Source organism: Hesperophylax consimilis, chromosome 5 (assembly GCF_061612785.1).
Source record: "Hesperophylax consimilis isolate HC1 chromosome 5, BYU_Hcon_1.0, whole genome shotgun sequence".
Classification (NCBI taxonomy): Eukaryota; Metazoa; Arthropoda; class Insecta; order Trichoptera; family Limnephilidae; genus Hesperophylax; species Hesperophylax consimilis.
The window spans coordinates 25,998,578-26,012,367 of record NC_142840.1 but is presented as its reverse complement, the minus strand read 5'-3'; the positions used below and the strand labels follow the sequence as shown (position 1 = coordinate 26,012,367).

General features: G+C 39.7%; 1 protein-coding gene across 4 annotated transcripts in view; it reads right to left on the bottom strand.

Moving 5' to 3' along the window:
* LOC149423701 (uncharacterized) overlaps nt 1-11,314 on the bottom strand; it is a 30,406-nt gene extending 19,092 nt beyond the window's left edge. Inside the window, exons 1-4 of one of the 4 annotated variants that reach the window (XM_089631764.1) lie at nt 10,783-11,310; nt 9,343-10,422; nt 6,856-7,581; nt 5,495-5,673 (exon numbers count right to left, since the gene is read on the bottom strand). In XM_089631764.1, coding sequence (XP_089487890.1) covers nt 5,495-5,673; nt 6,856-7,581; nt 9,343-10,231 — 1,794 coding nt within the window. In that variant the 5' untranslated portion in view covers nt 10,232-10,422; nt 10,783-11,310. Of the gene's footprint in view, nt 1-5,494; nt 5,674-6,855; nt 10,423-10,782 lie in introns of all 4 variants that reach the window. The other 3 variants (XM_089631765.1, XM_089631762.1, XM_089631763.1) reach the window with 3 other exon arrangements.
* Nucleotides 11,315-13,790: the final 2,476 nt, after the last annotated feature.

Below are 13,790 nucleotides of genomic sequence, written 5' to 3'. Positions count from 1 at the left end.
CTGTGATTCGTCAATAAATCAATCTGACAGTAAATAGGCATCTCGCATTATAATATCACCATTTACTTCTTAAAAGTAAAATCTGCTTTTGAATGAAGACATTTTTACATGGGAGCGCAAATTACTCGCCACGTTATGAAAAAATTTGCGAAGTCCAAATTCGGCAAAAAAATTCGGTTCTATTTTCAGAGTCGAATATTTCGTTTAAGTATTTAGTTAAGACACTTTTATAAATGTTCATAATTTACTTCCCAGCAACCAACCAGCTTTGAGTTTCGCGTCCAGACGTTTCTCGATGTGATAGTAACAACTGATTCATATTATACGATGTGAATATGCTTAAAATAAAGTAAAATAATGCTTATATATGGAATGTAATACGACAATTGGGTTTATTCTCTTTTTCACATCTATTTTTACAAGTTTTCATAGTACAAGTCAACATTTTGCCGTGTTATTTCGTAAAATGAACCGATGATGCCTCGACCATAGTTCGCACAAGAATGATGACGTCACGTTTTCAAATTTCACTTGAGGCCATACGCGAGCACAGCCGGCTCCAATGGAACCGGTATGGGGAGTGGGGATAATACGATTTTAATCACTTAGGGCAGGTCTACTAATATTCATATGTCTATGATGTTCAGGCACAAATATATAAATGTTTTTCGATCATTTTATAAATAACTTAATTTGCCACATTATACAATAAAACCATAACCGAAAATGGGTTCGTAAGTAGGAGATTTTGAACTTTAAAGCAGTTTTCATAGGCCTTATACATTATTTTTTTCTGGGCTTATAAAAAGATTTATCTAAAAAATACTCGATCATTTCAAAGGTCAAGATGTATTCTACTCGCAGTATTTAATTAAAGCATCTGAAACATTTCTAGGCGACAAAATTTTTAAACCAAAAACACATGATTTTGCATTACTACATATTGCATCGCCTTAAAGTAAAACCCCGGTAATGCAAAATTCGTGGACCATCAAAAACTAAATTTCAAATTAATTAATCCTTAAGTAATTCGAAGTTTTAAGAAAATCGAATTCCTTGGCTGTCACTTCAAATTCAGGTAGGCATTCAAAGTAAATAAGTAACAATACGATTTATTCCGAATAAAGGAAATTTTTGGGTTAATACATATATATGATGTTATCATTGTTAGTTATAATAATGATAACACAATAATGGGTACCGCACATTGAGATATTTATATGCATATATACCTCCATGGTACAGAGGTACAATTCTAGGAACTCTCGTGAAAATTTGAAAGAAAAAATGCATTTGAAACACAAAGGTGTAATCAAACTTACAAGTACAATATGTATAGGTTACATCCATAGACATATGAATATTAGTAGACCTGCCCTAAGTGATTAAAAGCGTATTATCCCCACTCCCCATACCGGTTCCATTGGAGCCGGCTGTGCTCGCGTATGGCCTCAAGTGAAATTTGAAAACGTGACGTCATCATTCTTGTGCGAACTATGGTCGAGGCATCATCGGTTCATTTTACGAAATAACACGGCAAAATGTTGACTTGTACTATGAAAACTTGTAAAAATAGATGTGAAAAAGAGAATAAACCCAATTGTCGTATTACATTCCATATATAAGCATTACTTTACTTTATTTTAAGCATATTCACATCGTATAATATGAATCAGTTGTTACTATCACATCGAGAAACGTCTGGACGCGAAACACAAAGCTGGTTGGTTGCTGGGAAGTAAATTATGAACATTTATAAAAGTGTCTTAACTAAATACTTAAACGAAATATTCGACTCTGAAAATAGAACCGAATTTTTTTGCCGAATTCGGACTTCGCAAATTTGTTCATAACGTGGCGAGTAATTTGCGCTCCCATGTAAAAATGTCTATTCATTCAAAAGCAGATTTTACTTTTAAGAAGTAAATGGTGATATTATAATGCGAGATGCCTATTTACTGTCAGATTGATTTATTGACGAATCACAGTCAGCTTCACTCCCTTCGTTCTTCAACAGTTGATTTTACCCCTCGCCATTATCTTCTCGTCTATTAATTCCTATGTCTGTGGTTACATCAGATCACCTAAATTAAACAATTGTACTATTGTGATAAAGAATTATTTTTCTAATGGTTAGTTTGATGTCGTCACATCTTTTCTTTCATAGTAATGCAGGTTTTTAAACACCAGTAAATTGTTTACCTAGTGTTCTTCAATGTTGAAGGCGTGTAATCTTAAGAATAAAAAATGTCTCAACTCTCATACAAAATACAATGCCGGTTGAAAAAAAAAAAAGTTGGCTATTTTGAGACTGGTGACTTGGTGACATCACATGTCACGTCCATAGATTTTGGGATATTAAGATTAAAACTTTGAAAATTATTTTAACTATTAAAACTAACTACAACAATAAAAAAATACTGGTACATATTTAAGTTAGAAAGTAATTATTGATAAAAAAAAAGGGAATGGAGTTCCTTATTCAAAAGTCTCCATATTCTCGATCCAAGTTAAGAACGTCCTGCTGGCGTACCAAATTAGGTTTGTTCTGCGCATACCACCCCCCACGCTCCGTTCCTTCACCATCGCTCGGCTGCAATTCCTGTCTCCGCTCACAATTCAGTATGTCCTTGGCTTTCGTTTTAAGTGCCCGCGCTTAGAGAAATTAACCCATTCAGACCCTGCGATAAAATGGATGTTCAGCCGATATGTCCAAATTCATTATCACCAATTACGAAAAACAAAAAAGGACAGGTAAACATTATTTATGTGTTATTTGTATGACTATTCGATTTACAACAATAAAAAGAGAGAGCGACTGAACTTTTTTGCTAAAATCGATGATTTAGATAAAAATGCCATAAGATCAAAGATTCACACTTTTTACTTGGAAAAGCAATATCCCAAAATAAATAAAGTTTTGCAGAATGTCAATAACGATGATTCCTTGCCAAATTTTAAGCGCAGCACTTTCCACAAGGTAATCAAAGAATTGGGTTTTCAATATTGTAATCGAAAACGTGACAGTTTGTTGACGGAACGTGAAGACTTAATTCTTTGGCGTAGAGATTACTTACGAGCAATTGAGAAACACCGTATGGAAGGTCATACGATATACTACCTCAATGAAACCTGGATTAATCCAGGTGATGTATCAAAAAAAATTTGGGTTGATAATACTGTTAAATCGAGACGAGATGCTTTCACACGCGGCTTTTCCGTAGGACCCCCTAATTCAACCGGTAAGGGAAAACGGTTAATAGTGTTACACATTGGAAGTGCTGCAGGGTTTGTTCCGAATGGTCTTTTAATTTTTTAATCAAAACAAAATTCGGCAGATTATCACGACGAAATGAATGGGGAAACGTTTTTGGAGTGGTTTAAAAACATTTTGCCATCACTGGATGAAAACTGCTGCATAGTTATGGATAATGCCCCATATCATTCTGTTAAATTGGACAAGCTTCCAACGAAACAATGGAAAAAGGGTGACATAATTCAATGGCTTGAAGAAAAAGGGAACTGAATATCGATACAAGAATGATTAAAGCGAAGTTGTTGCGGGTTGCCAGTTCGTACAGGGGTTTATATGATAAGTATGTGGTAGAAGTTACTGCGAGCGAAGTCAACAAAACTGTGCTCCGATTACCTCCTTATCATTGTGAGTTAAACCTGATCGAATTGATGGGGTCAATGGTTAAACAGCATGTCCAAGTAAACAATACCTCCTTCAAAATAAGTGACGTAAGATGACTCATGCAAGAAGGTATCGAAAAAGTTACACCAGAACATTGGAGTAACTTTTTTCGACATATTGATGGTATCGAAAAAAAGTTTTGGAATACCGATCACAATTTTTTTTTTAATGGCAATGATATTTTCAACTTTGGATTGATTTCTTAGCCGATTTGATAAACCTGATGCCAAATAAAGTACAATATGTAGTGTAATACTATCATCATTATTTGAATGTATAAAATGTTTTAATTTTTTGTTTTATTTGTCGGCAGACAAATAAAATAAAAATAATAAATTTATTAAAATAGTGGGTCTGAATGTGTTAACGCTCGTCCTTGTAGAAGTGGGGAGAAGGGGCGGAGACATGAGCGTCCACGGGTTGTTCTAATGTTGGACCGAGAATAGTATCATATAATAGTATCTCGTCTGCGGACGCTCTTACACAAACAAATTTTCATTTGCATGCCAAAATAAATTTAGAATAATAACATTTTCTGGTGACTTTTTCTGGATTTTTTTTTTGAATTATGCATTTATTCGACTTATCGGGATTCTACTGTATTGTGACGTTTGAAAAAACAATATTGAAAATCATTTGGACCAATAATAACCAATAACCAAAAATAACAAGTAATATAGTTATTTCATTCGTCAAAAATACATCTCTTTATTCACGCACAATATTGTTTCTTTTAGATATTTTGGTAATATTTGTTGGTGGCAACACATATCATATCAATTAGAAATATTTATGTTTCCTGTCCCTACATTCTCAAAACAGTTTGAGGTGGTTTTGGTTGAAGGTTGCGCTTTTGCTTGATTAAGCAATCAGTCTAAGATTCAACGAAAAAAAAGCAGTAGAAAGGTATTAGATATTATAAAGGTATTTTGAATTTTCACATTGAAATGGATTTGAGAAAATCTATCAATTTGGAAGTGCTTAAGTTTCCAATTAGGTATTTTTTTAATAAATTTGACAATGGCAGTAATAAAGCATTTACTCGGGTTGTTCTAGCCACCACCATGTTCTAACTCATCTTGTTTCTATTGGTAAATTATACTTCTCTTTAATCCTGATGACACCTTCACCGCAGTATTTACTACTCATTAGCATTGTTTCGCACGGCCCTGCACTAAACACTTATGTCCACTTTCACCAATCAAAAGCCCAAGTTCAGTATCAATAAACACTTAGCAGGCGAAGGCTTATTCAATTCCAATTCAGCAAGTTTTCGACTTGCCGCTTGCGCAATTATAAAGGAAATCAGAAAACTTTTCATTTATACAATTTAAATACTATTGTAAAATGTTTTATTATACATGCTAGAATCCACAAATCAACAGGTTTGCACTCCAGTCGAGTTGGTGACACTGAGATTGCGATAGGTCAATATGACTGGTGAAAGCGGCCGTTGGTTTTGTGTCTATCCCAGGTTTGGAAGTGATTCAGCCAAATTCCTTCCTTATTTGTAAAATGGAACCGTCTTTTAATTGCTTGTACAACCAATATATATATATAATATAGATGACTACTCGACTTGCACATAATGGAATTATTTTAGTTTACTGTGAAAATGTCTACCAAGGATATTAAAAACTTCTTGATTGCAAACAATGTTTCGGTGTTATGTAAGCACAGAGGATAGAGTTGTTGTGACAGTTCCGTGTGAAACAGCTTCTTAGTTTTTATAATTCCTTTTGGGATGAGTTGTTAAGTAAAACATTTAACAAATGAATTAGAATCAGATTGGGCTACCTTGGGCTGCGGAGTCCAGGCCGGGTCATCATCCGAGTCGATGAAGTCCTCCGCCTCCTCGTGGGCGGGATACATTCCGCCAGCCTGTAGGGGGTGATGCTGCAGCAGGGCGTTGGACCTCTCTTTGGCTCTGCGCTGGGAGCTTTCCCGGCGCTCGGGGATCAGCAAGGGGTCGGAAGCTTCACAAGGCAACCACATAACACTATCTACTCATAGCCTATATCCTACTCTCTACTCCAAACAATTCAATCAATCTACTGCTTATCATTGGAAGTGTTTTTGGAAAAATATTGTTTTGGCAAGGGTGATCGTTGCCACTGTTGTGTGTTTCTTTTTTCAAAGTGAAATCATCAAGAATGTTTTGCAAAATATAGAAAATTACTAGAAAAGGGAAGGGAGAAGGAATATTAAGGAGAGGAATTTCCAGGGTGAGGACCCTGGAAGTGTACACTGCACAAGTAGGCACAATATGTCATATAGAATTAACTTAAGTATAGCATAGCTACTAGTACTAGGCTAGGCTAGTGCAATGTACACGGTATTCCTAGTCTAGGCGAAGTGAGGGGTGCTACCAGGATAATAATTTCAGTAAAGTAAAGCAGAATGACACACTTGTAATATACTTTGAGTTTATTTCCTGATATCTATATTACAAAAGTATTTACATAAACATTGAGAATCGTGCCAGAACAAAATAACAATACTTAAATATGATTCATCAAATGAAAATGTTCCTTCAAGATAAAATCTCTTCTAAACCTATGTTTTGTCTGTTAGACAATTGTGTAAAATATATCTTATTATTATTATTATTATGCGATAAGTTCTTTTAAAATAAAAAATATATTTTTGAAAACTACACAATAAAATAGAGAATAACCAATAATATCATTCGTTCGGAATTAAACCTAAGCATTAACTAAAACATGAATACTGTCTGTATATTCATAATACACGAGGTTATACAAGTAATTTTTCCACCGGTACTGGTTACTGGTACACAATGCAGTACGCTAGACAGAATATAGTATTGGCTTAAAATACTGGAATTAGTTATTGGTAGCACCCCTTGTGAGCTGGTATGACAAGAGTCAGATCAAATAATAATACAAATAATAAATGGCACCGCGATGTGTCATTATCCACAGCGGCTCCACTGAAACCTTGTTCCTACCACATGGATACAGATATACAGGTTCAGACAACGGCAATATATGGCTATAACCTGCTGGCTAGAACAAGGCCGCAACGGGCAACGGGAGAACTTAAGGCATTTAGCTCATCCTGTCATACTAGCTCAGGGCTAGCACTTCACCATCGCTGCCTGTTTCTAAAATGTAAGTCTAGGAAGTTGAACGCACCTTCATCTGGCTGTTGGTAATAGTATTGCTGCGGTTGGGCCTGCATGGCGGGCAGGGGGGCCTGCACTGCGGCCCCCGCCGGCCTTTTCTTGGCCGCCACTGCTGCCGCCCCCTTGTTGCTGCCAGCCCCGCCGCGCCCCTTCTTGCCCTTCTCATTGAGTGGTGTGGACGGCACATTCAGTACCGGCTTGTTCAACCTGCGCGCCTCCTCCTCATTCACATCGAAGCCGTCGTCCCCCTCGAACTTGCGTTTGCGCTCTTTGTTAGCGGGGTAGTAGCGTTCCTCCTCCGCCTTGCTGAGCGCGGGAGAGACCACGGCTGAGGGCGTCATGGCCACCGGCGAGTTGCTGGCGCCCGTAGGGCTAAGCACTCCCGCTGCACTCATCACCGCGTTGGTGTTCATGGCGCCGTTGGCATGGGGGTTCTGTTGTTCGTTGGTGTTGGGCTTGACAGGCTCATTTTGGGCATTAAAGGGTTTATTGTTGGAGGCGCTGGACCGCGACCAGTTGGCTTTGCGCCCACCGCGGGTGGCTGGCGGGGGGGAGGTGTCGCGCTCTCCCTGCAAGAACTTTAGATAAGAGGCCATGAAGCCCGATCCAGCCCCGCTGGCGAGCTTCTTGTCTGACAGCAGCTTGGGGGCCCCGTCCTGAGAGGGGTGGGCCTGGGGGGTGGAAGGAGCGGCCGGCGCCTGCGAGTTTGCCCGTTGTTCTGCAAGGAAACCAAGTTCTTCTTCTATATTGGGCACCACTACCTTAGGCTGTTCTCCGTCGCGCGTCTCTGGGGTGGAGTAGGAGGATGAGGGAGTTGTGGGATTGGAATCGTACGACGCCAAGGGAGCTAGTTCTACGGAAGACTGATACTCCGTAGGGTGTGGAGCTAAATGGAAAGGTGGAAAGTACGATAGTGAAGCGTGATGCGGTACCATCAGACCTTGATGCTGATTGGGAAAGTTATTGGCGTGAAGCGCGGCTTGTGCAGCAAACGGAGCACTTCCCGGAAACATTTTAGATGGGGGAGGAGGCAAGTTCCATCGCTCAAAATCAAAGTATGTACCATTTTGTTGTTGTTGACTTGTAGTGGAACTGTGGGCAGGGGGAGGAATTCTACTAGTGAAGTATTCCGCCATAGCTAACTCATTCATGTTGGAGGAATGAGTAGAGGCTTTTTCACTACTTTTTCTCCGGCCCGTATTCTTGGTAGAACTAAGAACAGCAACGGGCGCCGGCTCAGGACTATCCCTAGCCGATTGCTTACTCTGTTCCTGTTGAACCTGACAACTTTGCTGTTGTAAAGATTGTAAATTTTTAACTATGCTCATGGGGTCGCCCCTACAGCTGGATAAATCTTGCAAAGACACTTGGTTTGAATCGAAGAAGGCTTGCTTTTCACTACTACTACTTGAGGAAGATCTCTGAGTGGAGACCTGAGATTGTACTGTAATTTTATCACTTCTACTAGAACTTTCTAAAGTATTATTAGAGCTACTACTATAATTATTATTGCTAGGAGTTGGAGTTGAATACTTCCTCGAAGATTGATTTAGTTGCCTATCGTTATCCCAGCAGACCTGGGCTTGAGATTGCGCCACGCTGGGAGCTTGAGAACGCTCAAACCTGCTTTCATTATAAGCTTTACTAGACTGGTCTATCCCCAGGGCTCGGGTGATGACCGAGGGATAAGCCACTTGAGCAGCCTGCGCGGCCGGTCTCCGGTCTGGCGCTGACACGTCCAGGGGGGACCGGGGAGCCACTTGATTACTAGACTTATAGGATATCTGGTTCTGAGACGATTCCGAATGTTGCTGGGGGGAGGCTATCGAGTTCATGGGACTGTTGTACATGGGATAGGCTGGACTGGGAACGTGTCCAAGAGGAGAGGCTTGTGAATGTGCCTGCAACGGGCTCGGTCTCCGGGGAACCACTACACTACAGTCGGGTCCATTTTGAGTACTATTAGAATAATTTGATTCACTATTCTTACTTCTCGAATTATATTCCGGTTCCGTATTATTACCCGGTTGATAATGCCTGTAGGTAGCATTTTGCTGATTTAGCGCATATTGCGAACTAGAAGTATTTCTCGAGGATTTAGAGGAACTGTTACTGCCATTGTAATTTAGCCTACCGGGTGCATCCATGATGGAATAACTAATTGGGGAAGATTGGGACTGAGAGTTTTCCCGAGTAGAATCTGCACTCCTCCGTTGCTCCGTATTGACCGATCCTAACTCCGGATAGATTTTAGTTTGGGCTTTAGTTTGAATTTGCTGCGGCGGCGTCGGCTTAGAAGGGGGAGGAACAAAGATAGGTGGGCGTGATTTGTCGGAGCGCGGGACATAGGCGGGAGCCACTGGAGGGGCGCGCGAGGGCGGAGGCTGTCGATACTCCTTCCCTCCGCCCGGAGAGGACGAGGGAGTAGTGGACACTATACAGGATTGCTGAGTGAGATGCGACGACGAACTACTTCCTGTACTTGAGAATGACTTACTTCCTACGTAATCCTGCTGCGAGGAAATCTGACCGGTTTTAGCATTTGTTGCGCTATAACTGGAAATATTTTCTGCGGGACTGCCGAAGGTGGTGGGTGTCTGGAAGAAGGCCCCGGCGGTGGAGGCCACGGGCTTGACAGGCGGCGTGATCTGCGGCGAGGCAGAACGCGCCGCCTTATTGGCGTTGGCCACCAGCTGCGAGCTCAGGTGGTTGTTAAGGGTCTGCGCCGCCGCAAAATGGGCATTGAAGTTCTCGTAGGCCGCAGACGAAGCCTTAGTGGTGGCCGGGCTCGGGGAGGACGGCACCACGCTCTCGTGAGGGAGAATACCAAAGGGACTCGGCAGCTGGTTGTTTCCTTGCCATGCCAATCCTGCCGCACTGGTAGGGGCTGAAGACTGATCGAAGAAAGTGCCCCCTTGCGCCGCAGCCAGACTCTGGTGATGGGTGGTATAGTTCTCTCTGAGGGTGGAGAGCTCAGACTCCACGGAAGACTGCTTGGAAGCGGCTGCGGCCTGCGCCTGGGCCAGAGCCTGCCGGTGCTGCGCGTTGATGGTAGAGCTGTAGTGTGCAGGCTTGGGGTTGGCATGGTGGAACAGTGGAGAGAACACAGCATCGTAACCCACAGGCGGGGGGGACAGAAAGCCTCCGGGGTTGAATGGAGAGGCTCCTGAGGAGCCCAGCTGGCCAGCTAGGGATGCGGTGGTGTGTGCAGCCTGCAGCAGCAGTTGGGAGGTGGTAGACGGTACTCCGGGAGCTCCAGAGTGCCCCGCTAGCCCTGACCCGGAACCTGCGAGATGATGGTGGAAATCTCCTCCGGTGGATCCAGCTTGGACGCCCGCTAACCGATTATAGGAAGCGTACGCTGACCAAGGTCCCACGGGATCCATTCCCGTCCGATTGCGTTCTTTGTTTTTATGTTTGAGTAAAACGCTATATAATTATGGGTAAACCCATAGTAGAGAGTGCTTTCTTTTGATCACTATCACGTCATATTAGATCGCGCACAATTTGTTGTATTGGTTAATGTTATGGTTTCACCGATTATATTCTGACGGCCGGACAACTGGGATCATCTTATCTGAAAAGAAAAAAGAAACATTCTCATATCGTCCCAAAATAAAGATGCAAGCCCGAAGAGGTAAAAGGGGTACAGGTAATTGACTGTCTTACCGACTGCGATACGCATAATGACAGTTTTATGAGAGCGCAATGGGGTTCTGGTTTGTAATAACTGAATTTCACGATATTGTCCATGAATTTCACACACGACCAGGAATGACATGCAGGATGGGGCGAATTTATTTTTTTTGACAAAATGCTAATCCCCCGCCTCGCTAGCTTAGCGCGCGTCCACCTTGGCACTTGACCCGCCACAGGCCGTAAACACATAATTAACACGATACAACGCTAAAAATCTCACTAGCAATTGATGTAATACCTGTGTAAAGATCGGCCCCTCTGTGTACTCCGTTAAAAATTTCAACAATTGCGCCAGGACAAAGCTCGTAGGCCAGATAACATCGTAAATATGGCCTCGGCTCGATAAACTGGGCTGCCCGAAAGTGCTTCGAAAAAACAACTTTTTCACGAAATAAATAGGCACTTAACACTGGGCTATAACATAACCATTTCAAATATAACTTTTGTCGTTGCTTTACATACACGCGAGAAATGAAAACACCAAGTTATGTTATTTACAGAAATAATTAGAACAACGTCTCGCCTTTCACATCACCGCACGCCATTTTACTTGGCACAACCGCACAACAATAGACAGTGCGCGCCATCTATCGATTTCGAGGGAAATATAAACACGAAGCTTTATTTTTTTACGAAGTCATTCTATTTAAATTGCCTAATTCTCCTAATTTTGAGGACGTCATAATATGAGTGTTGGTTTATGATAAATATATTTTTTTTAAATGGTCCATTTCAGTGATCCATAGCGAAATATGTCGTTTTGAGAGTAAGTTTCGTGAAAATACCCCGCAGAAATTCCACTGAATTCCATTACCCCTTCCCTTCCCAAACGCTATTCATGAGTGTACGGTGTATTGCGATGCATGTTCGGCTGTTTCCGCACTACTCCGTATGAGATCGGAATAGTTCTAAAACTAGGAAACTGCGCTGATACCTAAGCTCGGTGCTCACAATTTCAATCTCCTTAAACATATTCAATGGCGCGAAGAATTAGACACGTGAGCGCCCGTGGATGTGATTATGTAATTATAAACAAACTAGATTTCCGTCTTCCTATTATTCAAACCTCATCTCGCCCATCTCGGTCGATAATCAAATAATTTAGCCGGTTTTAACGCAAAGGCTACACACCACACACCCCAGCATTAATTAAATATCTTTACTAATGTTCTACTTCAATATACTTACTTCATTGTTTTTATAACTCTTTCCCAGTGAAATTATATACATAAGTACATACTTTCGAGATAAAAATCGAACCGTTTTTTTTGAATTGTAATAACTCCTACCTATATTATTCTATGACATTGTCGTGTCTGTATCTATAATATCGTGAACAAGGCATACCAAAATACATTGGTGTAAAAAATAGTATGATCTAAAAAGCTGGTTTTTCAGGTTGTTTATTTATAATAATATTAATTTCATAAATGATGACGCCTACAATACATTATGACACGGTTTAAAAAAATATATAATAGTATCAAGCAATGGATATAAGCTTCAATCATACTTACGTCTTATAATAATTAACTGTGGAAATCTTAATTTCTGTTCTGGCCGAAAACAAAGGCATACTTATAAGAATTTTCTTCTCTGGCAGTTATTAGGGTCTGCAATCCTAAACATTTGTTTGGTAAACACTGAACAGATAAAACTGATATTGCCACTTAAATGAGACCTCTCGACTCCTAGGCCCCAGACAAGCAAATGAAAAATGTTATCAATTTCACCAGCAGTAAGGAATTACTGACCTTACTTTAGGCATACAACACGCCCACCATATACTTCCATTGGTTTATCTCTTATGCATAACATAAAGCGAGAGCGGATAAATTCTTGGAATATGAATTAAATTGAAAAATAAAAACACAGGAAATATAATTTTATTAAACAAATGAACTTAACACATTTGGCAAGACATTCAAAATGTTTCAAAATCTTATAATTAACATGGATTCACAATAAATCTAAGTAGAAAATGGTAACTTATCAGTAGGTTATGGATTATGAAAGTAAAATGTAACCGAAAGGTGTCAATTTTTTATCTTTCAATGAGATTTAACAAAATGATAATTGATTAATAATATCTTTAATTTAATGTCTATTTTAGGAGGTAGTAAATTAACATCTTTCCATTTAAATAATAATCATAATAAACGCAGCCTAATATTTTAACAATAAGGAACTCCAGTGAGAAATATTATAGCTTAAAAAATATATATTCATACGCTGATTCTGAATATATTATTATAACTAGAATTTATAAACCCTCATTTAAAAACAAATAAACACATCATCACATTAAAACACACCGTCTGGTTGGTACGACTGAGTATGCTGATTCACCACAACAAGTATATGTGAGTATTATGGTCTAAAATATTCACATCAGGGTTGCCAATTTATTCCCCAAGTTGCGGGGAAAGTCTAAGATTTTTCGAAAAATGGGTTTTTGCAGGGAGAACCTTTTTGAGGGGATTCTAAACATTCTTGATTGTCAAACCACATTGAAAAATAATATTTACAATAATTGTGAGAATATACTTTATTTCGTTTTCTTTCACAGCAAAAAAAAATACTATTTTAAAAGCCTAAACGAAAGAGAAAATCCGAAATTGACTAGATAAAAATGCAAATTTCAATTAGAATTTTATTTCGTATTGGAAATATCGGAACTTGCGGGGATTTTGTGGGAAATTTTAACCTCTTCATATCTTGTGGGTGAACAATATGCATACCCTGGTCCACATTCATATTTGAACCGATAAAATAGTATTGCAGGTTTTTATAAACCAGTAAATTGTTTATCAGATGCGATCATGGATATATTTTTGCACTATGTTTCAATACAATAGCATTGGTGACGAGATGCTAACATTTTTCAATGTTAAATGTGGGTAATCTTAATAGTAAAAAAAAACATTTTGACTCCCACACAAAATACAGCGCCGGTCGGAAAAAAATGGTAGGCTTTTTGAGACTGGTGACTGTTGAAATCACTGGCCCACAGATTTGATGCGTTTGCGGAAGATACGAAAAATTAAAACTATGATAATTATTTTAACTAAACTAACTATAACAATTAAAAATATATGCTGTTATTTAAGTTAGAAGGTCATTATTGATAAAAATGGACTGGAGTTCCTTATTGAGATGACTTTTGGTCATTGGTTTGATTGTTGGTAGGGTGCAAGGTTAGTAGAAAATATATACTTAACAAGGTTCGCTCATCGAGGGGTAGAG